The 25,088-nt window shown below is 32.2% G+C and overlaps 6 protein-coding genes across 6 annotated transcripts in view; 4 read left to right on the top strand and 2 right to left on the bottom strand.

Annotated features, from left to right (window-relative positions):
- Window positions 1–4,945, top strand: part of HELRODRAFT_189685 (hypothetical protein) — a gene marked incomplete at its 5' end in the record, with an annotated part of 5,856 nt that extends 911 nt beyond the window's left edge. The window contains 6 exons of the mRNA XM_009031113.1: window positions 691–843; window positions 1,215–1,270; window positions 1,433–1,804; window positions 2,030–2,098; window positions 2,387–2,467; window positions 2,591–4,945. Of these exons, the coding sequence (XP_009029361.1) occupies window positions 691–843; window positions 1,215–1,270; window positions 1,433–1,804; window positions 2,030–2,098; window positions 2,387–2,467; window positions 2,591–4,597 (2,738 nt within the window). The 3' untranslated portion in view covers window positions 4,598–4,945. The remainder of the gene's footprint in view (window positions 1–690; window positions 844–1,214; window positions 1,271–1,432; window positions 1,805–2,029; window positions 2,099–2,386; window positions 2,468–2,590) is intronic.
- A 1,473-nt stretch (window positions 4,946–6,418) lies between these two features.
- On the top strand, window positions 6,419–8,881 carry HELRODRAFT_69441 (hypothetical protein; the record flags this gene model as incomplete). The annotated part of the gene is made up of 9 exons (XM_009030581.1): window positions 6,419–6,439; window positions 6,506–6,588; window positions 6,836–6,959; window positions 7,066–7,167; window positions 7,429–7,572; window positions 7,816–7,881; window positions 8,016–8,062; window positions 8,257–8,324; window positions 8,601–8,881. The coding sequence occupies 9 exons, from the start codon at window positions 6,419–6,421 to the stop codon at window positions 8,879–8,881; spliced, it is 936 nt and encodes a 311-aa protein (XP_009028829.1).
- Window positions 8,882–10,629: 1,748 nt separating this feature from the next.
- HELRODRAFT_69604 (hypothetical protein) lies at window positions 10,630–11,860 on the bottom strand (the record flags this gene model as incomplete). Its single annotated transcript, XM_009030598.1, has 5 exons — window positions 10,630–10,677; window positions 10,882–11,066; window positions 11,227–11,286; window positions 11,455–11,631; window positions 11,818–11,860. Coding segments are annotated over 5 exons (513 nt in total), but the record flags the coding sequence as incomplete, so codon positions are not given.
- Window positions 11,861–16,317: 4,457 nt separating this feature from the next.
- HELRODRAFT_69237 (hypothetical protein) lies at window positions 16,318–18,186 on the top strand (the record flags this gene model as incomplete). Its single annotated transcript, XM_009030541.1, has 5 exons — window positions 16,318–16,527; window positions 16,788–16,930; window positions 17,346–17,472; window positions 17,867–17,962; window positions 18,115–18,186. 5 exons carry the CDS (start codon window positions 16,318–16,320, stop codon window positions 18,184–18,186), a joined length of 648 nt encoding a protein of 215 aa, XP_009028789.1.
- A 1,928-nt stretch (window positions 18,187–20,114) lies between these two features.
- Window positions 20,115–21,928, bottom strand: HELRODRAFT_165273 (hypothetical protein; the record flags this gene model as incomplete). The annotated part of the gene is made up of 5 exons (XM_009031112.1): window positions 20,115–20,482; window positions 20,774–20,887; window positions 20,948–21,108; window positions 21,199–21,338; window positions 21,647–21,928. The coding sequence occupies 5 exons, from the start codon at window positions 21,926–21,928 to the stop codon at window positions 20,115–20,117; spliced, it is 1,065 nt and encodes a 354-aa protein (XP_009029360.1).
- A 1,647-nt stretch (window positions 21,929–23,575) lies between these two features.
- HELRODRAFT_165272 (hypothetical protein) overlaps window positions 23,576–25,088 on the top strand; it is a gene marked incomplete at both ends in the record, with an annotated part of 1,862 nt that continues 349 nt past the window's right edge. The window contains 3 exons of the mRNA XM_009031111.1: window positions 23,576–24,148; window positions 24,341–24,421; window positions 24,913–25,088. The exon at window positions 24,913–25,088 is cut by the window's right edge and continues 349 nt beyond it. Coding sequence (XP_009029359.1) covers window positions 23,576–24,148; window positions 24,341–24,421; window positions 24,913–25,088 — 830 coding nt within the window. The remainder of the gene's footprint in view (window positions 24,149–24,340; window positions 24,422–24,912) is intronic.

Raw genomic sequence — 25,088 nt, 5'->3', positions numbered from 1 at the left:
CTTCACTTACAATCAATTTACATTCATAAAAAGTGAAAGGTTTTTGTTTGTGTGTGTGTTTATGTGCGTGTGTAAGCTTGCTTATGTGTGTGTGTGTGTGCGTGCATTTATTTCTGTGTGTACGTGCGTGTGTTTACGTGTGTGCGTGTTATCCATGTCAAACAAAAAGTAATTGTAGTTTTATCGTTTGCATGGTTCACTGTTAGCAACACAAATCTCCATCACAAGACAATGGCACAAAGCCCTTCTAAACCTTATTGGAGGCTTATGAAAGCTGATTTGGATGGCCATTTTATTGTATCACATCGTTATTGTAATTATTTATATAATTGATATTTTTATTTATTTATTTTCCTTTATTTATTTAAATCTTTATGTGACAAATTAATTTATTTTTATTACTTCGAATGTTCTATTAATGTGCCTGCTTGTGCTTCACATTTAATAATTAAAAACCGTACATAAAGTCTAAAATGAAACACAGAGACACACACACACAAACACACTCTCTCTCATTTTCTCACGCTCTCTCACATATGTACACACACACACATTTTTATATACATTCACACATTTTTTCTTTCACTTACACACACACACACAAACACACACACACACACACACAAACAAACAAACAAACATACACAAACAAACATACACAAACAAACAAACACAAACAAACATACACAGTTTGTAGAGAATGTTTGAAGGAACATGTACAAAAAAGTCACTCGTGTCCCGTGTGTGGCACAGTCATCCACCCCATCCATCCTTGGACCTACATTATGAAGGACAACCAGCTGCAGTGCATTGTTTCCAAGTTGAAAAAGATCTTTTCCACTGGTTGGTCGTCGTTGTTTGTGTTGTTGTTTGTATTGTCTGTGTTGTCTGCTTGTTTGTTTGTTCGTTTTTCTGTTTGTTTGTGTTGTTTTGATTTTGTAGTGTTTTGATTTATGTTTTTTTAAAATAAACCTGCCATCCATGTACACAAAGTCATTGTTTGATGTATAACTTACTCGAAAATAAATTGAAAATAAAAATTGATGTTTAAATATCATAAGTTGATTGATCAATTTTAATAGTTTTTTTTAAATAGGAATGTGAATTTATAGACAAAAGTGTTTTGTGATTTAAACAAAACCCTTATACGATGCTGTAATCCAGTTTTATTCCAACAAATTTTTAAACCCCATCAAACATTACAACTTTTGCAGACCCGAGCAGTGCCATCATGGACGAGTGCCTTCCAGATGCTGAAAAACCGATATTGGTCAGTTCCAAGCAAGATGTTCAGTTTATTCTTCAGATCATCATCATCAACGACAATGTAGGCAAACTCAAAATTGTTTGAAAATTTGAATAAAATTTTTATAAAATCATGTTTTCCAAAGTATAAATTAAATTAATTAAAATGAATAAAATAAATTTCTAGCTCACCTTAACGTTGGAGGACCCAAAGTATATTTCGTGCTCCTGCTATCTCTCTATTCAATTGTTAAAAAAATTCGTGAAGATGAAATGCGACGTGGCATGTGACGTAACGACGGCTACTGCCGCAACTACAACTGCTACTGACGATAGTATTTATAATGGTGCTGCAAATAATGACAATAATAATAATAGAGGTGGTGATGATGATGAGGATAATAAAAATTTTAGCGGTGATACTGAGGGTAGTAGCAGATGTAGTCGTGGTGTTGATGGCGATGATGTGATGGTGGGTGTGTTTCATGAAGCCGATGATGACTTCCTGCCGGATAAATACGCCATTGCTGACGTGGAGAAGATATTCAAGAGTTTCTCTGTAAGTTTGTTTGTGCTATTTCTTTTCATTCTGTTGTAAACCGCCCTTATTTAATTTATCAATGAAAGAACATTCAATTAAAAATTTCAACTGGCGAACTCTTTGTCAACTTAGTTATTTGTCAATTTTTTCATCAGTTTATCAGTTGATGGTCTTATAAAAAATTAAGATTATAATCCCTTCAGTTTTAATGCTTTCATCAGCATCATCTTTCCAACTTACCAGATCAGAGATTTACATTTGCACGCTGTGGTTTGGAAGAATGCAACCATTGACAACAGAACTGTTAAGAAAGTCATCTTCGCTAGAAGACCAACAGTTCAACATTTAGCTGCCAACAGTTCAACAGCAGCAGCGCGTTGCGAATCAACACAAACAACAAAATCAATAACAACGCTGTGGACAACATCAACAGAACAAACAACAACATCAACAGAGCAAACAACAACATCGACAGAACTAACAACAACATCAACGGAACAAACAACAACATCTGCAGAGCAAACAACAACATTAGCAGAGCAAACAACAACATCTGCAGAGCAAACAACAACAACAGAACCAACAACATCCACTATCCAGCTCCCGGTTTGCCAGTTCAACACATTCAAGGAGTATCTCAGGTTCATGAAAAAACAAGAAAATCGTCAGCAGAGGAAAAACGTCAAGAAAGAAAGTTCAACCTCAAATAAGAGAAATTCAAGAAAATATCAAAAATCAACTGCTAGGCAATTACCATCACCACCACCATCATCACCACCATCATCATCATCACCACCCTCGCAGCTAGCAAGTTCATTGCTACATCCATCATCATCATTATTATCATCATTCTCATTCACCAAATCATTATCGTCGTCGTCATCTCTATTGTCACCAAAAATAACTTCTGATCCATTAAATTCATCCGTTGTCAACTCAAACCACTACACAGCAAACAGAGATTCGAGCATTTTCAAAATCAAAATCAACACCAAAAATTTATCAATGAAAAAACATCATGATCGTAGCAATGACCAGTATAACAATGATAATAACATTGATGAGGATAGTTGTTTCTCCACTCCCAACAACTCTTCCTCTAGCAGCTACTACACTAGCAACAATACTACAAAGAACAACTCCAGCAATAATACCTCCTTCACCCTTCCAGAAGTTAATGACATGAGTGGAATTACTTGCAGCAACTCAGTTTATTTTTCAATGCTATCGAGTGACGGGTCGGCGTGTGATCATCAACATTCGAGTGCTGAACTCACATTGCAAGCATCTCCCTCTAAAGAAGAATCTACGACATCTGAGTCCGCTCCTACAACATCAACATCAAAAATTACATTAACAACATGGTCGTTGGCTACATCAACGACCAACATTACAACAACAGTTACATCATCGTTGGCTACATCAGCATCCAACATTACAACAACAATTACATCATCATTGGCTACATCAACAACAAAAGTGGTTACGAATCAATCGTGTGTCAGTTTGTGTAGAAATGATAATAATAATGAAGTCGGAAGGTTGTTGAAGCATTCTGCAAGTACCACCCATGGATCAGATGATGTTGATCTTGTTATTCTCTTGCCGTCATCATCGTCGTCATCATCTCCATCATTGTCATCATCATCAGTATTGCGTAAAGCATCAACACCTTCAACATTTCCATCAAAAACAACGTCATCCTTATTATGTTTCTCTTCATCATCATCTTCGTTGTCGTCATCATCCGTGGTGTCTTCGTCGTCATTTTTGAAGCCGGTCAGGGAGAAAGGTCAACTCTGGACCCCTTACAGATCTCCACTTAAAGAAAATCAAATTCCGCAGACATCATCAGCGTCATCGTCATCATCGAATTTATCATCATCAACAACCTTAACATCATCGTCATCATCACCACCGATAATTACCTTCAATCCATCACTACCTCTTCCTTCATTCAATTACCTCCTCCAGTCGTTCAACTCCAGCGCTGATGGCAGACGTGATGATGATGATGTCTCTTCATATTTAACGTCATTATCATCATCTGTTCTTTCCTCATCATCCTCATCATCCTCATCTCTAACCAATGTTAAAATTAACTGCCCAATCAACAACAATAGCAGAAGCAGCAGCAGCAGTAATAATAGCAGCAACAACAGCAACAACCTTGTAAGTAGCAGCAACAACAACAACGACAACAAAACCCCCGCAAAGACCACCCTTTACAACATCGAGGCACCCAACCCTTGCGACACACATCCCAACAGCACGGATCCCAAAATTGGCATCTTCATCTGCAAGGGCAAGTCGATGACCTTACAAGATCGTATGAAGTTTTACGACGCCAGCGATATTCATTCTCGAGCGCCATCTCAAACCAAATTTATAAACTACCCCTCACCTCACAGTACAGTTTCTTCACATAATTTTGACAAACCATTTAGAATACACGAAGACACTATGGAAGACGAGACTTCCGGTAATAACGTGAATAATAAAATAAACGAATCAGCAAACAAATCAAAACCAAAGACATTAAAACACAGAAGACTAGCTCCGTGGCTAGGACAGAATGTCGAGGAAAGTAATATGATTTATGATAGGAAAAGTCCATCCAATGATATTTCTGGTGGGCATAGCTCGAATAGTGAAAACTATCAGCAATCAAAGGACAATTTAATGACCTCACCTCCGAGGAAAATTAAAAATACAAACTCCACTGAATTCCAACTGAACATGAAAGGTACAAATGGCAAGGGAAGCACTGGCAACCGTTTAAAACCACGGGCTTTGAAGACCATCAACTGAGATGTCTAAATAACGGAACCGAACGTACGAGGAGAGCGTACAAAACAAAATTATTTTATTTAATATTTCCAAACAATTATATATTCTATTGTTGAGTGGTAATGTGTGGCTGAATGTGAAACTTTATATACTTTTTATATTCTTTTAAAAGTTTATTGTATAATTAAATTATTTTATTTTCTAAGATTCTGAACGCTTGTGGCATTTAAATGTGGCATATTACCGAGAATGTATTGTTAGCTCTTTTTTTGTTCAGATTGTTTTCGTGAACACTGAACAGTTTTTGTTGTATTTTTTTATTTTAGCGTAAAAAATTCAACATCCACGTAAAAAAAATTTTTAACTTTTGGGGTTTTCGTTAAATTCATCTTTTATTTAGTTCCAAATCGTATGTCATGTTTGAGTCAGTGTTTCAGATAGTGGAGAAAAATAGGTGGATTTAGTTCAAAAATAAGAGAAACTGCAGAATATTGTCTTGTTATTTCATTTGAAGTTAAGGTTATGAATGAATCGTCGACAAGTTGTTCAGTCTCAAAAAAAGACTGAAATTTGACCAAAAAAGTTGAAAAAGCTGGTCGAATTTTGTGTTAATTTTGCTATCTTACAAGCTTGCTTGTTAAAAACAACTTTTTAATTTTAAAATGGGATCTGCTGTTAGCGAGAAAGTGAACATATTCTTAAGCCATCAATCCTATTGTTTTCTAAACATTTTCAATTATAAGAAATTATTACTTAATATAGCATTTAATTACAATTAATATTTCATTTTCTTAGTAACATGAAATGCTTAAGATCTTTCATCAATGTTTTGTTTAATCTTTAGGAGCGCAACTTTCTTGTTCAAATCGAAATACGCTGAATACACCTCCGCACTTCTGAGTTTTTTTATAAGAACAAATCATCTGTATAAAAACAAATCAAACACAAAAACAATTGAGGAATATTCTAAACTTCATTAGTTACATTACGTTTAATAACATCAGTTAAAATAGCCTCTGCTGGATGTTTTATAAGCCAAAAATATTTCTGTAAAATCTTTGAATAACACAAAAGAATTCGTCATTATAACGACGTGAAAAAATGTTTCTTATGATAATTTTAAAAGTGCGTCGAACAAGAAGACTAAAAATTCCAATAACTTTTTGTTTATATACCACGAAGTCAATAAATTTTAAACACATAAATTTTTCATATTCAAGTGTTGTGTCAACTTATTAAAAGGATCTAACGCGCGCGTCTCACCTGATAGCAAGTTGGTGCCAATGAAATTATACATATGATTGAGTTATTTTACCGTTTTATACTGCATTTGTGTTGTATTCAATTGTGCGCCTGTAAAAAACAATAAAAATTCATGCGTGACTGAAATAATTCTAGCTAAAATGAATATTTGGTTGGGCACACTAAAACATGATGAGAATGTATAAATTAGATTTCACATTAACCCTCAACTGGAACTTGTGGTGAATTCTGCTTTTAATGAAAATAATGTATTGTTCAAACCTTTTTTAGACACCTAACTCTAAAATTTTGAAAAACTGAATATCAAGTTACACATAAGAGTAGAAATATAGGCCTGATTGATCCGAACGTTAACGTTGGACCTTGTAAAATGCATCATGTTTTCAAAGTTTATTCAATATATGACAGTCCAAGCTTAGATATGCAACCAAGTCGTTGTGTTCTTTGGTTTTAATATAACGGCACAAAATATAATGTTCTGTGCATAAACTTTTCATATTTGCAATATCGCCCAGTTTCTGCTTTATCATCTCCCTTCAAAAGTTAAATTAATTTATTTTATCATAATTAATATCAAAAATGAGTTCGATCGGAACTGGAGTTAGTATTTTGAGAAATATTTTTGTTAAGGTTTGCTAAAATAACGTTTAAAATTTCTAATTTCAGTATGATTTGTCAGCTTCCCAATTTTCTCCTGATGGCAAAGTTTTCCAGGTAGAATATGCCCAGAAGGCCGTTGAGAACAGCGGGTCAGTTGTTTGCTTCAATTTTCAGTAGATCTAATTTTTGTCAATTGTATGTTTGAATTAATTTTTTAAATGACCTTTTCCCCTCTTTTAAAAGTGGTTTTTTAATTAAAAATTTATATAAGATTTAAAAATTGAAGAGAACTCTTCTAGCTAGATTATTTGTTTTTATTATTTGAAATTTTTTTATTGTCATTCACTAAAATCAAAACTCAGAAATTCATTTTAACTGAAATATTAACCAAACCAGCACTGCAGTTGGAATACGTGGTAAAAATGGAGTGGTTTTTGGAGTTGAAAAGTTAATCCAGTCAAAATTATATGAGAAAGAAGCTAACAAGAGAATATTCCACATTGATGAACACATTGGAATGGTTCAGTTTTTCTAACTTTTTCACATAACATGAATGATACATATCATATTACGATTAAAACCTTTCTTTTCGTTTTTAAAAACTTATTTTATCTACCACTAATTAGGCAGTTGCTGGTTTGTTGGCAGACGCTCGCCAGATAGCTGACATTGCAAAACAAGAAGCATCGAACTACAGGTCAAACTATGGCAATCCCATTCCATGCAAGGTTTGTTTGGGCAACTTTTAACCTCTTCAATATATGTACACATACATATATATGTTATTTATATTGTTGTCAGCTTTTTTAATTATTTAAATAAATCTTATGTATCTTCTGTTATAAGGGAGTTTGATAGCATTTTTTACACAATAAATTAAAGCTAAAAAGAATTCAGGTTCATAATTTATCATTAATTTATGATTAATTAAGTTTTATTATTATTCTTTGTATGTTAGTTATTCAAAACTTCAAAATTCTTAATTTTAGGTCTTGGCCGATAGAGTAGCAATGTACATGCATGCATACACCTTGTACAGTTTTGTCAGGCCATTCGGTTGCAGTGTATTGCTGAGTGGTGTCGACAACAATATTCCTCAACTATTCACCATTGAGCCTTCTGGAATATGTTATGTTAGTTATTTAAAATTTTTTAATTAATATTTTTTTTAAACATTAAAATTAATTTCAGATATTTTTTCTAGTTTATTTTCATAATTAGAATGATTTCAGTTAGTGAAATTGTGACGTTTCAGATGAAAAATACAGTTAAAATAATTATAAAATTTATTATTTTTCAACGTTATTATAATAATTATGGTGGTTTTATATTAAAATAATAATTATACTACCGATAAACTTTGAAATATTTTTCAGGGCTATCACGGCTGCTCAGTAGGTAAAGCCAAACAGGCTGCCAAAACGGAAGTTGAAAAAGTCAAGGTTAATAGTTTTTAAATAAAATTTGATCTCTCGTTAGAAGACTCCTATAATAATATTTAATATTTATCATCTATTACTTTAATTATTATTAGCATTTTATTTTATGTAATAGATTAATTTGTTCAATTTTTAAGATGAAAGACATGACAATGAGAGATATAGTAAAAGAAGTTGCCAAGATGTAAGCGAATTTTTTACATTATACTCTTTTACTCGTTACCTTCTACTTTATTTAAATTAAAATCTAGTTTATGTTGAGTTTTATTGATAAACTACATCATATACATGAATCAAAGTATCAAATGAGTTTGTGTATTATTTCAAGTAATTTAATTCAGTTAATTTTAATGCAATAATAATTAAAATTTGACTTAGTATACACATTGTACATGATGAGCTAAAGGACAAAGCGTTTGACTTGGAAATGAGCTGGATTGGAGAAGGTATGCGTATAAAGTTGTACATTACATAGTACACTTATAAAAAAAAAGCTGTACACCACTTTAACACACACACACACACTTTACACATACACACAAATACATAAACTAAGTCACATGTACAAGTATGCATCTCAATAAATACATACACCTTTATTGTTTAGTTTATATTAAAAATTCTAGATGGTGGTTAATAATTTGTTCATTTTTCATGGATGTATTTATAATGAAAATAAATTAAAACGTTAAAACAATAATAATTTTTAAAAATTCCCCCAGACACTGAGGGCCGACATGAGATGGTTCCACAAGACATTCTTGAGGAAGCCATAAAATATGCAAAGGTGTGTATGTTCATGTGTGTGTACAGCTCTTGTCTCTGTGTACCTGTGTGTTTATGTGTAAACATCTCTATAGTGTTGTGTGTATGTGTGTGTGAGCCGTCCATTCCACATTTGATTCAGCATTATGTTTCCTCAGTGAATGAATGCGTTGTTTATTTGTTGGGTGTCTTTTCTCAACTTAGGTGTGTTTACATACATTCATTTCTACATTCCTGAAATAGATAATTAGATAACCTAATGATAAACTTCACTACTATGACAGGCGTCCATGATAGAGCCGGACTCTGATGAAGAGATGTGATGAAAAAAATAGATCTAGTGGTCGACGTCTTTAGTGTCATTGTTTTGAAGACATCATCTATGATGTCACTTTTGTTAAGATTTTAGTTGAATATTATTATTATATAAATATTTAGGAATAATCAATTTATACATGTCAATGGATTGATAAATTCACATAGAATAAACTTTGTAATTGGTTGACGTTTGTTGTGTTGCCGAATAATTTGTTGTTAATATTTTTGTTTCAATATTAATTATATATAATATGAAAAAAAAATTTAAACCTGGCTATAACACAAAGCTATGCACAATTTATTGAAAATTCATTTAAAAGATAGCTCTTTCGTGAGGAAAAAATAAATTAGAATAAAAAATAAACTATTTAATAAAATTATGAATTATCAACTTTATCAAATTATTAACTTATCAAAAAAGGGTAATAAATCTAAAGCCAACCATAAACAAAAAAAGAACAGAAGCAAAGACAGCAACAGACCAGACCACACAGCAATCAAAACCATCTCAAACTCATCCAATTAAAATTATATTTTCATTCCAAATCTTAACAACCATAACAGCAGAAAGCCTCAACAATTAATTATTCAATAACATGATTTCATTATACGTAGAAGCTGTATATATATATATTACAAATGATATATATATATATATATATATATATAGCAGGGGGATAATTAATAATTAACAAGATATATGAAAATACATATATTAAAAACGTATAGTGCATCATATATATATATATCACATAAATATATATATATATATATATATGTATGTGTGTCAAAAAAGGTGCATTGGTCAAAAATGGCACACTAAAGTCTTGCACACTGATAAATAAGTTATCTGTTTTTGGCATGGTGACTGCATGATATAATACTTAAAACAAGCAAATATATACGTATGTATATGTGTAGGTATACATAATATATAGTATATAAATAATAGGTATACATATACACATACATGTATATGTATGTACACATATACATGTATACTGACATGAACATGTATAAATTCTGATGGTATGAAATTTAGTGGATTGGGAATAATAAAACAGCATGCTGTCATCTAAAAATGAACAGATGAATGTCCAATTAATAGTATTTATTAATACATAATATTAATTATATATTATCCGATGTTAACGTTGGTTGGATTGTAATGCATTGTGTGCATAAAAAATTGAAAGCATTCAAAATATAACGAATAGATAGAATGATTGATGACAATGTTGCCTATTTTTGAGAAACGTATTTATCAATTGAATACTAATCAATTAGTTAATTAAATAGTTAAATAACTAGTTAATTGATTAATAATATAAAATAGTACAATACACTAAGACTCAATGATGAATAAAATACAATGATGGTGATGATAAGGGAAAATGGAAAAAGCACATGTACTTATTTTCCTAGCAGAAATTTTTTAGTTAGCATGTTTGCTTCCAAATAAGTTGATATAAAATTCTGTGCATTAACATGTATTTATGCGTACAAATGCAAATATAAAACACCAACACACCAAAGAAAATACAAACGCAAAAAAACTGCAGCCAGGTCAAAAAATACAATTCAAAAATAAATTGAAAATTATTGAATATTATTAAATTATATAAAAGAACAGTCACATCACTGTTTTTCTACTTCTTGTTGGAACAACTAGACGTCTACAACCATTTTCTTATGGACCTCAAGTCCACCAACCATCTGTAATATATTTATATTTTCAAACCATATTTTTTTACAATCACCAAATTAGCAAAACATAAATTTTAAGACTTACATTTATATATAATATTACTACTTTAGCATTAAGAGTAAAGGCTAATGAAATTAATTTAATTGGAACAAAATTTTTAAAATGTTTGAATAAGTATAGTTTAAAAATTTGAAGCAGAAAGATGAACTCACAGCGCAAAACTCGTCATAAGATATCTTTCCGTCACCATCCTTATCTGAATAGATTATCGTCTTGTCAACAATTTGTTGTAGTTGTCCATCCTTCAGGTTACTGCCAACCATCATCTTCAGGACCTGGAATAATTCGCCATTTGATATGAAACCATCTCTGTCTATGTCGTAGATTTTGAACGCAACTGTTTTGTGAAAAAACTAATATAAAGATAAACAATTAATATTACATCTATTATATTCTATTATGAGTTAAAATTAGAGTTACAAATGATCTACAAACAAAATTTTTATGCAAAATCATGAATAAAAGGATTGGATGAAATCAAACAGTGTGAATCTCACATTGTAGCTTGGCATCTTTGTCTCCTTTTACACTAAATTGAGAAATTCCTTCTATGAATTCTAAACAAGATAAAAAATTCAGTTGAATGAAAATAAGAAAAAAAACTACTCAACAATTTGAACAATGAATAATTGCTTTCAAGTGTTTTCTAATAAAAATTTTTATATTATTTATATGTTTATAATTTGTTTTGTAACGTGAAGGAACAAAAATAGAAGCTTAGAAACCTTTGAAGTCAACTTCCCCATTGCCATCTGTATCAAAGATATCAATGACACGTTGAACTAATGGGTTCTGTTGTAGCTCTGGCAATGACATAAACTCCTCAACACTCAGTGAGCCTGATTTGTCAATGTCCAACTTCTTAAATCTTTTCCCCAGCCTTTTAATTTCTTCTATGTCAACTTCATTAAAATTGAAACATAAATTAAACAACAAATGAAATTTTTTACGTCAAAATAAAACTTAAAAATTTCAATTTAATCTTCTCTAATTAATATTTAAATTACTTTTTATAAATTAGTGTTATTTAATATTTTATTGATTGAATTGTTTGTTGAAGGAAGCAAAGAAGCTGCTAAAAGACATACATGTTGAACATAGTTCCATAGGCAGTGAAGATTCGTTACCCTGGCAACGTAAAACAAAATTAAATAAATTTATAAGCAGGAAAATTAGTGATTGAAATAAATGAACTTTACCATGACTATTGCGATGCGAGACAAATTCGGATTCTCAACCAGCCGACAAGCCTAAATTTATGTTCAACAATCTCGTTAGGGTCTGTGAGACGTCTAATAACCGCAAACGTACCAAAATTAATATGCGCTTCTGTTTTTCGCATTTTCCCAACTCACAACGTTAGATTCGAGATTTTTACCGTACTCTTACACGCACGCATACAGAAACACATCCATACACACTGTACGCAACCAGCAACCGCTTATATTCACAAACTATCGAAAAACTTAACAAAATTGTCATGATTCAGTCTATAAATTCAGTGTAAAGCAAGAAAAAATATTATTTGGCAACATCTTTTAATGTTAATTTTAATAATTGGCTTTTCCAAGTTTCATCAGAGATTTGTTGGGCCCATTCAGGGATATGGTTTGCAGGAATTTTGATGCCTTGCATGATCGATTTTATATTGTCAATCTCACCTTGAAAATTTTCAATAAGTATGGCTTAGTATTATTAAAATTACTGAATACCTTAAAATTTTCATGTACAGTATATTTAACTATATTACAAAAAAGAACATTAACTTTCTTTGAAATATAAAACATACTCTGATCCATGGGATGACCACTATCATTTCGGGGTGTTTGCCATATGTTCTTTCTTTCTTCAATTTCTTCTTTTGAAATTTTCACTTTTGGCTATTAAAGATTTTTTTTAATTTGACGAATTTTTGACAGCAAGCCATCAATTTTAAATTAAAATTTTTACTTCAGATTGTGATGTAAGATTAGCTGAAGCTAGGATTGAACCCAAATCCAGCTCCCTTTCTTCTTCTTCTTCTTCTTCTTCTTCTTCTTCTTCACCGTCATAATGTGATAAGGAGCCATCGGGTCCTAATTATGAAAGTAATGGTGATCATTTCATTTAATTTAAATTCATACTGATATATTTGGAATACAAATTTTATATATTATATAAATATATACAACAATTTATTCCAATTTATATCAGATCACTATGTAGTTCATTAATGCAGAGAAAACAATATATAATATTATGTTTTTTCATTACCATTCAAAAAGTAAACAAACTGATTTTCAATATGTTGGAATATTAATGTTATCTGAAACTCAAAACATTTAACCACCCTGTGGAATAGGTTGATAGCCATTGTAATCATTAATCAAATCAATATCATCATCATTATCATTCAGGTGGGCATCTCCATTTGCATGGAAAGTATTAATTGGAGCAATATTATTTTCATTTTTCATATCAGATTCATCATCATGGTCATTAGTGGGAATAGGAATGGGTGACATAGCAAAAATTTTGAAAATATTTTAGTGAATCTCTTTCTTTTTGTTGTCTTTTGGTAAAAAAAAATATTGTTGAGTTGTATTAAAAATCAAGAAAAATAAACACCAGCTACTAAAACTAGAAAACCATAACTTTTAATTTAAATTAAACTTTAGTCATTTTAATTTAAATTTTAGTCTACTTTGGTTTAGTTAGTAATTAGATTAGTTAGATATCATTGATGATTGATAAATTAATTATAATGAATTTATTAATATTATAAAATAAATAATTCACACATTCAACTTATTATTAATTTAAAATTTTTAAATTATGCTTTTATATTCAAATAGATATTTTGGTGAAAAATCTGGTAGTTTCTATTTTTCTTAACTATAAAAAAAATATCAATACATAAAATGAGAAGCCAAAAAAATTAATAATAGAAAAACAACTGACATACTTGTTTCTTTTTAAATCAGAAATTCTAAAAAAATATTAATCAAGTTAGGTTGACACAAACCCAGACCACCAGGACCTCAGCAGAGCAATATTCTTTTTAATTCAGAAAAAATCTTTTTTAAATAGGCATTATATAACTACATACAACGCATACATAACATATGCTAAGCTATATCATTTGGATTACTGTATGTATTAACATAATGATGGGATTTTCCGTATTTAATCACAATTAACAATTATTTCATGTTATTCACCGTAAAATAGTGTACAATTATGCAAATAAAACATTTATAAAACAAGTTATTTTAATTTTATTTTCAATGTTCAAATGTTTTGTGTTATAGATTTTTTGACGAACATGTCATGAGAAATGATTATAATGACCATCTTACTTACTTTTGTGCACGAGCCTGTCGTACGGATTATTTGATCATCCGGGTTTTAAATAGCGCGAAAATAGTCTCAAATTAGTAAATAGTGCTTTGTTTTGGTGCGAATTTCAAATTTCGAAGGACATTTAATTCTGATCTAAACATTTGTTAAAAAAAATATCGAATTTATAATTTAATTAAAAAGATTTTTAAGAAATACCATCAGCGGAACTAATCACTGACTAATTTACATTGTTTACGATTTTTTTAAAATTTCTTCGCAAATGTTTGGTTAAGTTAGCGCGAAAAATTTTATTTGTAAATCATCGCTAAGTTATCGCGAATTTTTTTCCATTGAACAATCAATTGTTTTGGTTCCCTGACTGGATGTTTTAGTTTTTAATGGTGAAAAATTAGGGAAAAGTTTATTTTTAATTTTTTAAGCACTGATTATTTTAATAAAAAAAATGCAGCTTAGGAATAAATCAACACGTCGGCCACGAGTTAGTGGGACAAAATCCAAGGTCCCTAAAAAAGAAAAAGTTGTCGCTTCCACTCCAATTAAAAAAGATAAACGAATTATGCGGACCAAGTCTGACGCCAACATTGTAGTCAGTTCTATATATATATATATTTTTTAATTTTGATTTATTGTTAAAAACTAATTTATTATTAATTAAACCAAACTGAAATATTTTTAAAATTCATGTTCAGTCATCAACTTCAAAGTCCCAAAAAGCCAGTGATGGGGTTGAAAGTGAATCAACATCAGCTGACAAACCCATCAGGAATAAAGCCTGTGTGAATCTAAAAATGGACCCACCAGCTGAGAAGCTCTGTAAAAGTAATGCTGCATCTACTAGCTCCAAGTCTACTGAAAAAACGTCAGTAGTTAATGATGAGTTGCAAGACTCGACTGTATCTACATCATCTTCATTGTCAGTTTCTCCCACTAAAAATCACAAGATGCCAACTTCACAAGTTGTAATCCAAGAAGCCACAACAACCACTGCAACGACTACGTCAAAAGATCAACAAACCACTCCTGAATGCGACAACTCATTGCTAAAAAATGAACCAAAAAATATAGGTAACTTTGGATACATTTTTACATTATGCATAAGTGTTTTAGCTGCATATTCGCATTAAAAACTTCATTTTCTGTCAGTTTTAAATTAAAAATAGGCTTTATTTTCATTCTAATACATGGAATTCTTTATGTCTCTTTAAATTTCAGGTAAGAGGTCAACAGTAAAAAGAAAAGCAGATGTCCCAACGACGACAATGACAACGAGAGCCAAATCAGCTTGCATGAGCAACACATTATTCTCACCTGCCTTCCATCTCTGTCCTCCACCTTCTCCCCCAAAAGGTATCATTCACATTCACTCTCTTTAAATTTTATAAAATAAAGGGATGAAGTAGTTCCTTGTTTTTGTCGACACATTTACTAATCAATGTGATTTGTTGTGAATAGCTAAGGTGGTCCATGCTCCTGACCAATCGTGTAGCAGTGCCACAAAACCATCGGATGTCATTGGCCAACATCTTGATGGTTTGTCTCTTGATTTTTCTCATAATTTTTACTGCATTATTAAATGGTTTTATTTTTCAGAATCGGGTAAAGAGAACAAGATTCCTCTCTTCACAGTGGGAGATGATGGTGCTGCTAACACATCGACTACTGACAACATAGAAGACAACAACACATTGCTGAACAATGCCGCCACAAACAACGCCATCGCCAACGACAGTATTGATTTAATGAACAATTCAATTTCTGAAGCTCAGTTGAGGTGCGACGAAGTACTAACGTACGGACCCCCATCCTCCTCATCTTCTTCGTCTCTCTCCAATCAGTCCCCTACTCATTCTGCTAATCTGATCGCTAGTGCTACATTACAACCTGTTCCTTCATCTGGCTGCCTGGCTACTGTTGCCATGGAAACAGGGGGGCAACAGGGGGAGGAGAGTGCAGACGAGCAGGTGGATGATTGGGACCAGGAAGTTTTCGATCCGTACGTTCTTACTATCCTCTGTTCATTCATTAATTCAGTTGTTCATTCATTTATCATTAAATAATCAAATCTTGATCACTTCTGAAATATCTTCTACCGTTGTTAATTTTTTACATATATACTCATGTTTTCACACTTGATGGTAAATATGCTCTAGCTACAATATAATAAAAATTTATAATTTATCAGAATGAAATAATTGTTATTGATTAGTGAATAAATGGATAAGTTACTGATAATAATGTAATTAAAAATGGCGAGCAGATACTACTTCATCCGTTACCTACCTCCATTGATGGATGACATGCGAATCAAGACACCGGCCCTCCCACTGAAGACACGCAGGGCCCCTCTACACACCCTGGTCCTCGATCTTGATGAGACTCTGGTCCACTGTAGTCTTACTGAGGTTCCCGATGCCGTCTTCACCTTTCCCGTTCTTTTTGAAGATGTCACCTACCAGGTTTGGTCTACTCTTGCTATTGTTATGTGATTGTGTTACTTAATGATTAACCAAAGTTTTTAGTTGATTGGTTGGAATCCTTTAAAAAATATAAGTAGATTTGTTTCATGATTGGCTTTAACTAATTGACTAGCTCAATTAGTTTTTTTATTCATGCGATTATGTCTTCATCATTGTGCGCTCTTTTTTTTGTTTAGAGCAATTAGTATTTACAAAAATTGGACCCATATCAAGAGTTTGATTTTGCACCTTATGTTAAGGTTTATGTGAAGACGAGACCTCGGCACAGAGAGTTCCTGGAGCATGTATCAAAACTATTTGAAGTCATCGTCTTCACAGCATCTAAAAAGGTCTACGCCAACAAATTGCTGAACCTTCTGGATCCACAGAAAAAACTTATCAGGTAAATTTGTTTTCAAACCACTTGTTCTCAAGCCTTGGATGGTCATTTTTTTATTTTCACTGTTTTTTATTATGATTTGTTTCATTGTTATTTGTGTTTTCTGCCTAACATTAAAATTTGTAATTTTGAGAACTAGCACTCCTATGCATCAGTCCTTCCCTGATCAATATCTGGCTGATTTGTTATGATCGATATGTGTATTCATGTTATATAGGTGTAAACATATTGAAAGCTGCTCGTGAGAAAATGGACTATTGTTATTAAATTATTATAGCACTCCAGACGCTATGCACGGGGAACTGTATTAAATGACACATTATTATTATTATTATTTTGCTTTATGTATTTCATACCATGTTAACTCTTGTTTAGTCTTCATATATGATGACCTCTCTGAATAACCACCAACTGCCAGATATCGGCTGTTCAGAGAGCACTGCATATGTGTGAATGGAAACTATATTAAAGATTTGAATGTACTGGGTCGAGATCTATCAAAGACTATCATCGTGGACAACTCACCTCAAGCATTCGCTTATCAGGTTTTAACTTCTGAGCCTCATGAGAAATTTAAATGCTTTTCTACGTTATTCACTTTACTGTTTGAGTTGCTTTACTTTTAGACCGGCTATATCGCATTGGTAGTGAACGTTACGCTAAATACTGTTGATTTATCATGGAATATTGTAATGTCTTATTCATTGGGTAATTTTACATTGATGACTCATCTTAGAATATTAAAACTTAAAACAAATGTATTATTCGGAAAAATATGGCCATGTTTGTTTAGTGTATAGCTCAGTTAGTGTAGCATTAGACAGTTACACTGAAGTTTGAGAATTGGCATGAATAAAATCATGCTATTTTGCAATTAGATGTAATAGGAGCTAGTTATAGATTAATGAATATACTTGATTTGATGTTCAAACATTGCAGCTGGACAATGGGATACCAATCGAAAGTTGGTTTGATGATCAGAATGACGACGAACTCATGAAATTGTTGCCTTTCCTACAACAACTGGTCACCAAGGTAATCTCATCTAATCTAGTTTTCTATCTCAAGCATGCAATTTAATATTGATCCTGTCTAGTTGTGTTTTATTGTTCTTCAAGATTAGCTTAAAGATGTTTTGTAATTTTTTGTTGTAAATAAAATTGGAAATATGATTACACCATCAACAGCGGGATGATGATGTCAGACAGCACGTCAGGTCCAAGTTCAAACTGCACGAATTACTTCCACCATTGGAATGATTGCGCTGATGTGCTGAGGTGGAATGCATCTGCAAATGTTAGGCAACAAGAACGTTGATGAGTTGATGATGACAGTGGTGATGACAGCGGCGACTGCAATGACATCGGTGGCAATCTGCAGTGGTCACATGTGTTTCATTGTTACATCCGTCAGTCCGTGTTGAGCATTACTGTTGCCATTGTTGAATTATATATTTTTTTTATTTAATTATAATTTTATTATTTCCGCTCTATTAACTTTTCATCTTAATTTCATTAAATTGTCAAGACAATCTAATTGTATGTAATTAAATTTAGTTAAAATAATAGTGAATAACGTAAATAAATATATCATGTTAGGTTTACATATTGTGTTTTCTGAAAGAACAAGAAGCATAATAGTGGATACATATTTGTATATGTTTCGAATCTTATAAGCATATGCGTCTAATATTTACGACCATTTATGTCTGTGTGCACTGAAATGTGTATATCCGCGGTATGTACGTGTGGGTATGGTTGTGAACGGCCGGATGTTGTACGCACTTAGTGCCATGTTCACCAGGCTACACCCTTTGCAATGTGAAGTTAACTCGCGTGCGTGGGTAACGTGCACATGTGTATGTACAATTTATATGCCGTATTTGAATACGTACAAGTATTTATATATATGTGCGTGTGTGTGTGTATAGGCGTGTATGCTGAGTGTCTCACAATGTTTGATGTTTTATTTTTTTTTAATTATTACTGTGCATTGGAAACCACTTGTAAGTGCAAAAGTGCATGCCAGTTGGATGTTAATTTGACTCATTTTAATTTGAGTGATATATGGTACAAATATTTGCACATTACTACAAAACGAAATTCTGTTTCTGTCAGTTTTTTTCTGCTAAAATGATTTGTTGGAGAAAAAAATCATTTGATGACATATTAATCGTACTGTACAATTATACTTATACATACACACACACATACTTACATACACACACACACGCAACACACACATACACATACCACTACTGGCATCAATTCTATTTATACGATGGTACTTATAAACTTTATATAGTGTTCGTAAATTTTGTGTATATCGTTTGGTCACTTTAGAAAAACCGGACAAGAAATTTTCATATATATATATATATATATTATATACATATGTTCAACAATATATATGTAAATGCATACTATATACATGTGTGTGTGTATATGCGTACGTGCGTATTGTAATATTCGTGCATAGATGCTGATGTAGGTAAGTAGTGCTCGTTACGTAATTTGGTAGCTTCTGTTCGTTTGTGTTGCCGTTTTAGTGCATTTTGCTACTTTTGAAACGTTTTGAAGATTTGTATTTTAACACATCTAAATTTTCTCGTTGCTACAAAAAGTATATAACCATATAAAAATGAATAGATAAATAAATATATATATTATAAATATGCACGTGAATATATTGTGTAATAAATTTTAAATTGTACTTAAATAATGCTTTTGTTGTTCAATATGAGTATATAGAACCTACATATCAATTAATTGATTGTACTGATTCTAGCTAGCAGCTGACTGGAGCATTCGTTAGATTCAATCAACAGGCTAAACTTTCTTAGTCTATTTAATGATTAAAGGCTTGAATTCGATAATAGTTGTGCGATATGTTAAGCTTCAGTTCATTATTTTTCTTATTATTATTTTCACTTATTATTATTATTCTTTATATTAGATTTAATTTCATTTAATGTACTTGTATATAGATAAAATATTAAAGGTTTAAAAAACTGATTGTCATCATTATTATGTATGGTGTTCTTAGAAAAAATAAATACAGACAGCTGCCGTGATGATGAAAAATAATGCGGGGTTGTAAGGCAAAACTTCTATTCATATCTGCGCTGATTTTAAGTCTTCATTTTATCGTGAATCCTTTAAACTGTGTTTTTGTTAGTTTGGTTTGTTTAAATTCTGTCCCCTTCAGGAACTTTTTCACCTGGTATGTTTGCACCTGACTCTGTTGTGCTTGCCTTGCTATGGCTATTGTCGTCATCAGCTACCGTCTTATGATTTTGTGTATCAATATCTTCAATTGTGCCGGTGTCCCTTGTGCTAATTTCCTTTTCTTTATTAATACCTGCTTTTGTGTTATCATCTGATTCAAAATGTGCTTCACTTGGTTGATCGAGTTTAATTTGGTGAATGATGTTGTAGTAGCCATCTGAGTGTGCTTGCCTACGCATCCAACACAAGTCCACTCGGTTCACTTCATTACTTCCCATCTTCTCGTTCTCATACTTTGCTTCTATCTTTTCGATTATTTCTTTTAGGTCTGTTAGTAATAAGTTGGTCCGTTATTAACAATTATAAATTTTAGATGAAATCATTTTTTAAATGGAGATTGGTTAAGATGGATTAATACTTTTAAAACAATGTTTTCATCTGAGATAATGACTGCTCTAAAGTTTTGATGTTCAGTTATTATCAGTTGCAACGTTATGTGGCTTGTATCAAAATTCTGTTCATTTAAACAGATTTTGAGCATTACTTTTACTTTTAGTGAGGCCAATAAACAACAGTGACAATTTAAATGTAACATAAACTCAGTTTGAATCAAATTCACTTTTCTTCAAAAAGAACTTTCCTCTTGATAACTTCATAATGGTGATGTGAGGCTTAAATGGTAAAGAGTCAGCTGCTTTTATTCCTTTATCTTCAAAAACTTTCATCAGCGTTTCTAAAATAAACATTAAAACACTATTTCACATATTATTTATGTGGTGTAACCTAACTGCACCTGACATTTGGCTAACAACCTTCAAATCATCACTCGGGGTAACTTTGGCATAAAGCACTCGGTTGCTAAAAGAACCAACACCTTCAACATTTATTGATAATGGAAATTTTGCTCCAAAATCAAGTATTTTTCTTTTTGATTCTTCTAAAGCTTCTTTGCAACTGATAAAATGTATAAAAAGTTATGGCATAAGTTAAGGATTAAGGTTTGATAATAAATGTGGTTTCTTTTAAAATGTATGTGTAAGTAACCTTTCCAGCTCATTCACGACATTTTTCAATGAAAATACCCCAAGAGTAATGTGTAAAGTTGGTAGATTTATCAATAATGGTTTTAGCATTGGATCACATTCTACAATAAACTTCTGAATTGCAGCTATATTTTCTGAAGTCTGTTTAAAAAATGTTATTATTTAATTTTAACTTTAATGAACTGAATACACACACACACAGCTGTTCAAAAGTAATTAAGTTCAATTTTTAATTCAATTGAAATATAAATGGAAGAGTTTCAGCGTAATGCCAACAATGTAATGCTCAAAACGTTACTAAGAATAATTTATGCTATGTAATATAGTAAATTTATTTTAAATAATAAATAGTAACTGAGCAGAATCCAACATAATACATTACATATATAGTCATAGTGAGTCATATACTAAAAAAACTATATACTACATATATTACATAACAAACATACCTCACTGTTGGTGATGGGAATTGAAAGGAAACTGTTAGGACCTTCGCCTTTACTGCTTCTAGCATCCGTATCATCATTCTTTTCATTTCGACTTCTTTTAGATTTGGAATGGAACTTATCCTCCTCCCTACTTAAACTTATTGAACTTTCTGCATTTTCTTCTTCCTTCTTCTGAGTTGAGGTTTCTGCAGTCTCCATCGACATTGTGGTGTCGGTAGGTGCAGCAACGTTCGCAACATCCATCTTATCTTCTGCTTTCGACGATTCGACACTTTCAGCCATCTTTCTCACCCTCTTCGCGCAACACCTGACTAAATTGAAACTAAAAAATTTCGGAATTTTAGACATAAAAATAAAGAAAAACTGGGCGTTAAACAAAGTTCGGTACTTCAGTTCGACATACCGATACCGATACTAATGCCACCAGTTTTTCTGCTATATGTTTTATACGGTTTTATTTTGTCGTGCAAGACAATTATAATGGTACTGCACTAGGTCATTTCTAGACAGGATTGCTTCTTGTATATGTTCTTGCTAATATAGAATTCCCAGAATCCTTTCCATCTTTTCATAATTTGGACAGTTTTATATTTATTGGTAATTAATAAAACACATTTAACGAAAATTTAAACAAAATAGTAAATTCTAAAAGAGTCATCCGGTTTTAAAAAACCGAAAAAAATTTTGAAAAAAAGAAAATATTAATAAAAAAGTGTTGTCTGTATGTGTTGTCTGAATATGTTTGTATGTGTATTTGTATATGTTTATATCATATTTATATACAATATATACATGATATGTCCAAGATATGAGATAATTTAATTTTATTAGCTGACATGCTTTGCTAAAAAAAATAGGTTTTTTTCTGCAAAACAAAACTTGGAAGTTTATAATGCGGAATTTGTTGTGCAATTTTCTAAACTGGTTGAGTAATTACTATTTAATTAATTAATTTAATAAGTAGGATAAACAGTTCATAAGGCGCGACAGTTCGTAAGTGACCTGCTGCTCAATTAAATAGTTGATCATAAATAAAATTTGGTGAATATTTTAACTTAAGCAAACAACGCGAGTAGTTACTGATTGTCTCAAGTGGTGAACTTTAAATAAGCCAAAAATCATCGATGTTTTGGCAGTTTCAAAAAATGGCCAATAAAACATTTAAATGATATAACTATCAATTTAAAGCGAAAAAATGGTAGCTTAATTAAAAAATAGCAAACAATGAAAGAAGTTTACGTAAGATATGGGTCAATAGATTTGCAAATCATACACTTATCTGACCCAGCCTTCGTGGGTATAACACGCGATGAAAATCGGAATATTAATTGTTGTGAATGTTTGTTATGCATTAATGCAATGAATCATCATAACCAGTGCAAAAATAACGAATGTTGATGCAGTTTAATGCGTTGTTCTTCAAATTTAATCACTCCTCATCAACTTAAATAAATTGAAAGACAATTCAAACCAACATAAAATGTTTACTGAGTCAGGGACAGAGCTTCGAGTTTAATCCCATTTCAACGAGTAAATTCACGTTATTTACAATAATTACACAAAGTTAGAAAAAATCAATCAAATAGAAATAATAATGTCAGCGATGTACTAAAAAAATTAATAAAAATTTCCGGATTAAAACTATAAAAGTTTAGATTGATTGACTCTTAAAACGCATATTCGCTAATTAATTTTTTAAGTAAATTTTACGAATTTGTTGCTATTTGTACTCTTCAATTGGTTAATCTCCCAGCTCAGTTCGTGTTGTTTGTCTGTAGGTGACTTTTTTGAATTAATGAAATATATAAGAAATCATCGTAAACACCAGTAATAAAACTCAGTAATAAATTTTTAATGTTCACAGCAATTGAGCAACTTGTTAAAAAAAATTGAAGAATAATCTGGCACGGTTTTTTTGAAGCTACTAATATGGTGAAAGCAGCTGCAATCAGAATGATGGAGAGGAACTGGAAGGAGTTGAAAAGTTTTTCTCTCTGGAAAGCTATGCTGGCCGAAATGGTGGGCACAAGTTTGCTGGTGCTGTTTGGATGTGGAACGTGCATTGGACATGACTGGCAATCCAGAGATCCAACTATTGTTCAAATCTCCTTGACCTTTGGTCTAACCGTGGCCACAATCGTACACTGTATGGAACACATCAGCGGAGGTCACATCAATCCAGCTGTCACGTGCGCCATGTTTATCACCAGGAGAGTGACTATCGTTAGAGCCGTCTTGTACATCGCTGCTCAGCTGACTGGCTCCATATACGGAGCAGCAATTCTGAAGGGCATCACGCCGGTCGTCTACGAGGGAGACCTCGGACAGACCAGTGTGGATGAAACTTTGAGGGCCTGTCCAGATGGGTTGACTGTTGAGGCTTCGATTACATTCATTCTTGTGCTCACTATTTTCGCTTCGTGCGAAACAAACAAGAACGATCGCAACGGTTCAGCTGCGTTTAGCATCGGGTTCGCTGTCGCCTTCTGCCACATGTTCGCCGTGAGTACTTTGCTGCTTTGTAATGCTTCAACATTCACTCACACATTAACATTTTTTCATAATAGTTTAAATAATCCTTTAAAATGTCCCAATATCAAGCAAATGCAAACTGCGTTATATTAATAAAAGGACAGCCAACAGCAGCAGAACATAGCTCACCAGCACACGCACACACTTCACCACACCATGCAGATCAAGTACACAGGCTCCTCGATGAACCCTGCCAGGTCCTTCGGCCCTGCTGTCATCGGTGGCAACTGGAACGATCATTATGTTAGTTCAACAATATTTTATTATCTACTGGATGGCTGGTTGCATTTTTTAACAATTCAGAACTTGATTCAGTTGTTTGTTTGTCATCTGGTTGAAAAGTTTGTATTATTAACCTCTGATTTTTAAGGAAAAATTTTCGTTTGTTTGATTTCTAAATCAACTAAGAGTGTATAAATTAATGTCATTCAGTAGATGACAGTCCTCATTCTCTCTCGTTAGTGCGTGTACTTTGAACCTTAGGCTAGAAAGGATTTTTTAATCATAATAAATTGCGAGAGAGTTAGGTGAGAAATTATTATACATCGTATGGCACCAAATAATTCTTAATTGTAAATCACCCAACCAACCAATCGATTAATCAACAAGTCAACCAAGCATTCATTCAATAATCTAATAAATCAATTAATCAATCAATCAACAACCGTTAATTCAATCAATCAATAGTTCAATCAATCAATCAATCATCAATCAATCGATATTATTAAACGCAGGTCTTCTGGGTTGGACCGGTACTTGGGGCGGTTATCGCCGGTCTATCGTACGATTTCATATTCGCCAGGAACGCCGGCGTCGAAAAATTCATACATTTCTTCACCGAGGAGGACTACAATGGCGACAGCAAGTGGTCCGTAAACAGTAGCAGCAGCAGAAACAACAACAACAACAA

This window comes from Helobdella robusta (assembly GCF_000326865.2).
Source record: "Helobdella robusta unplaced genomic scaffold HELROscaffold_7, whole genome shotgun sequence".
Classification (NCBI taxonomy): Eukaryota; Metazoa; Annelida; class Clitellata; order Rhynchobdellida; family Glossiphoniidae; genus Helobdella; species Helobdella robusta.
This window is presented reverse-complemented; position numbering and strand designations above follow the sequence as displayed.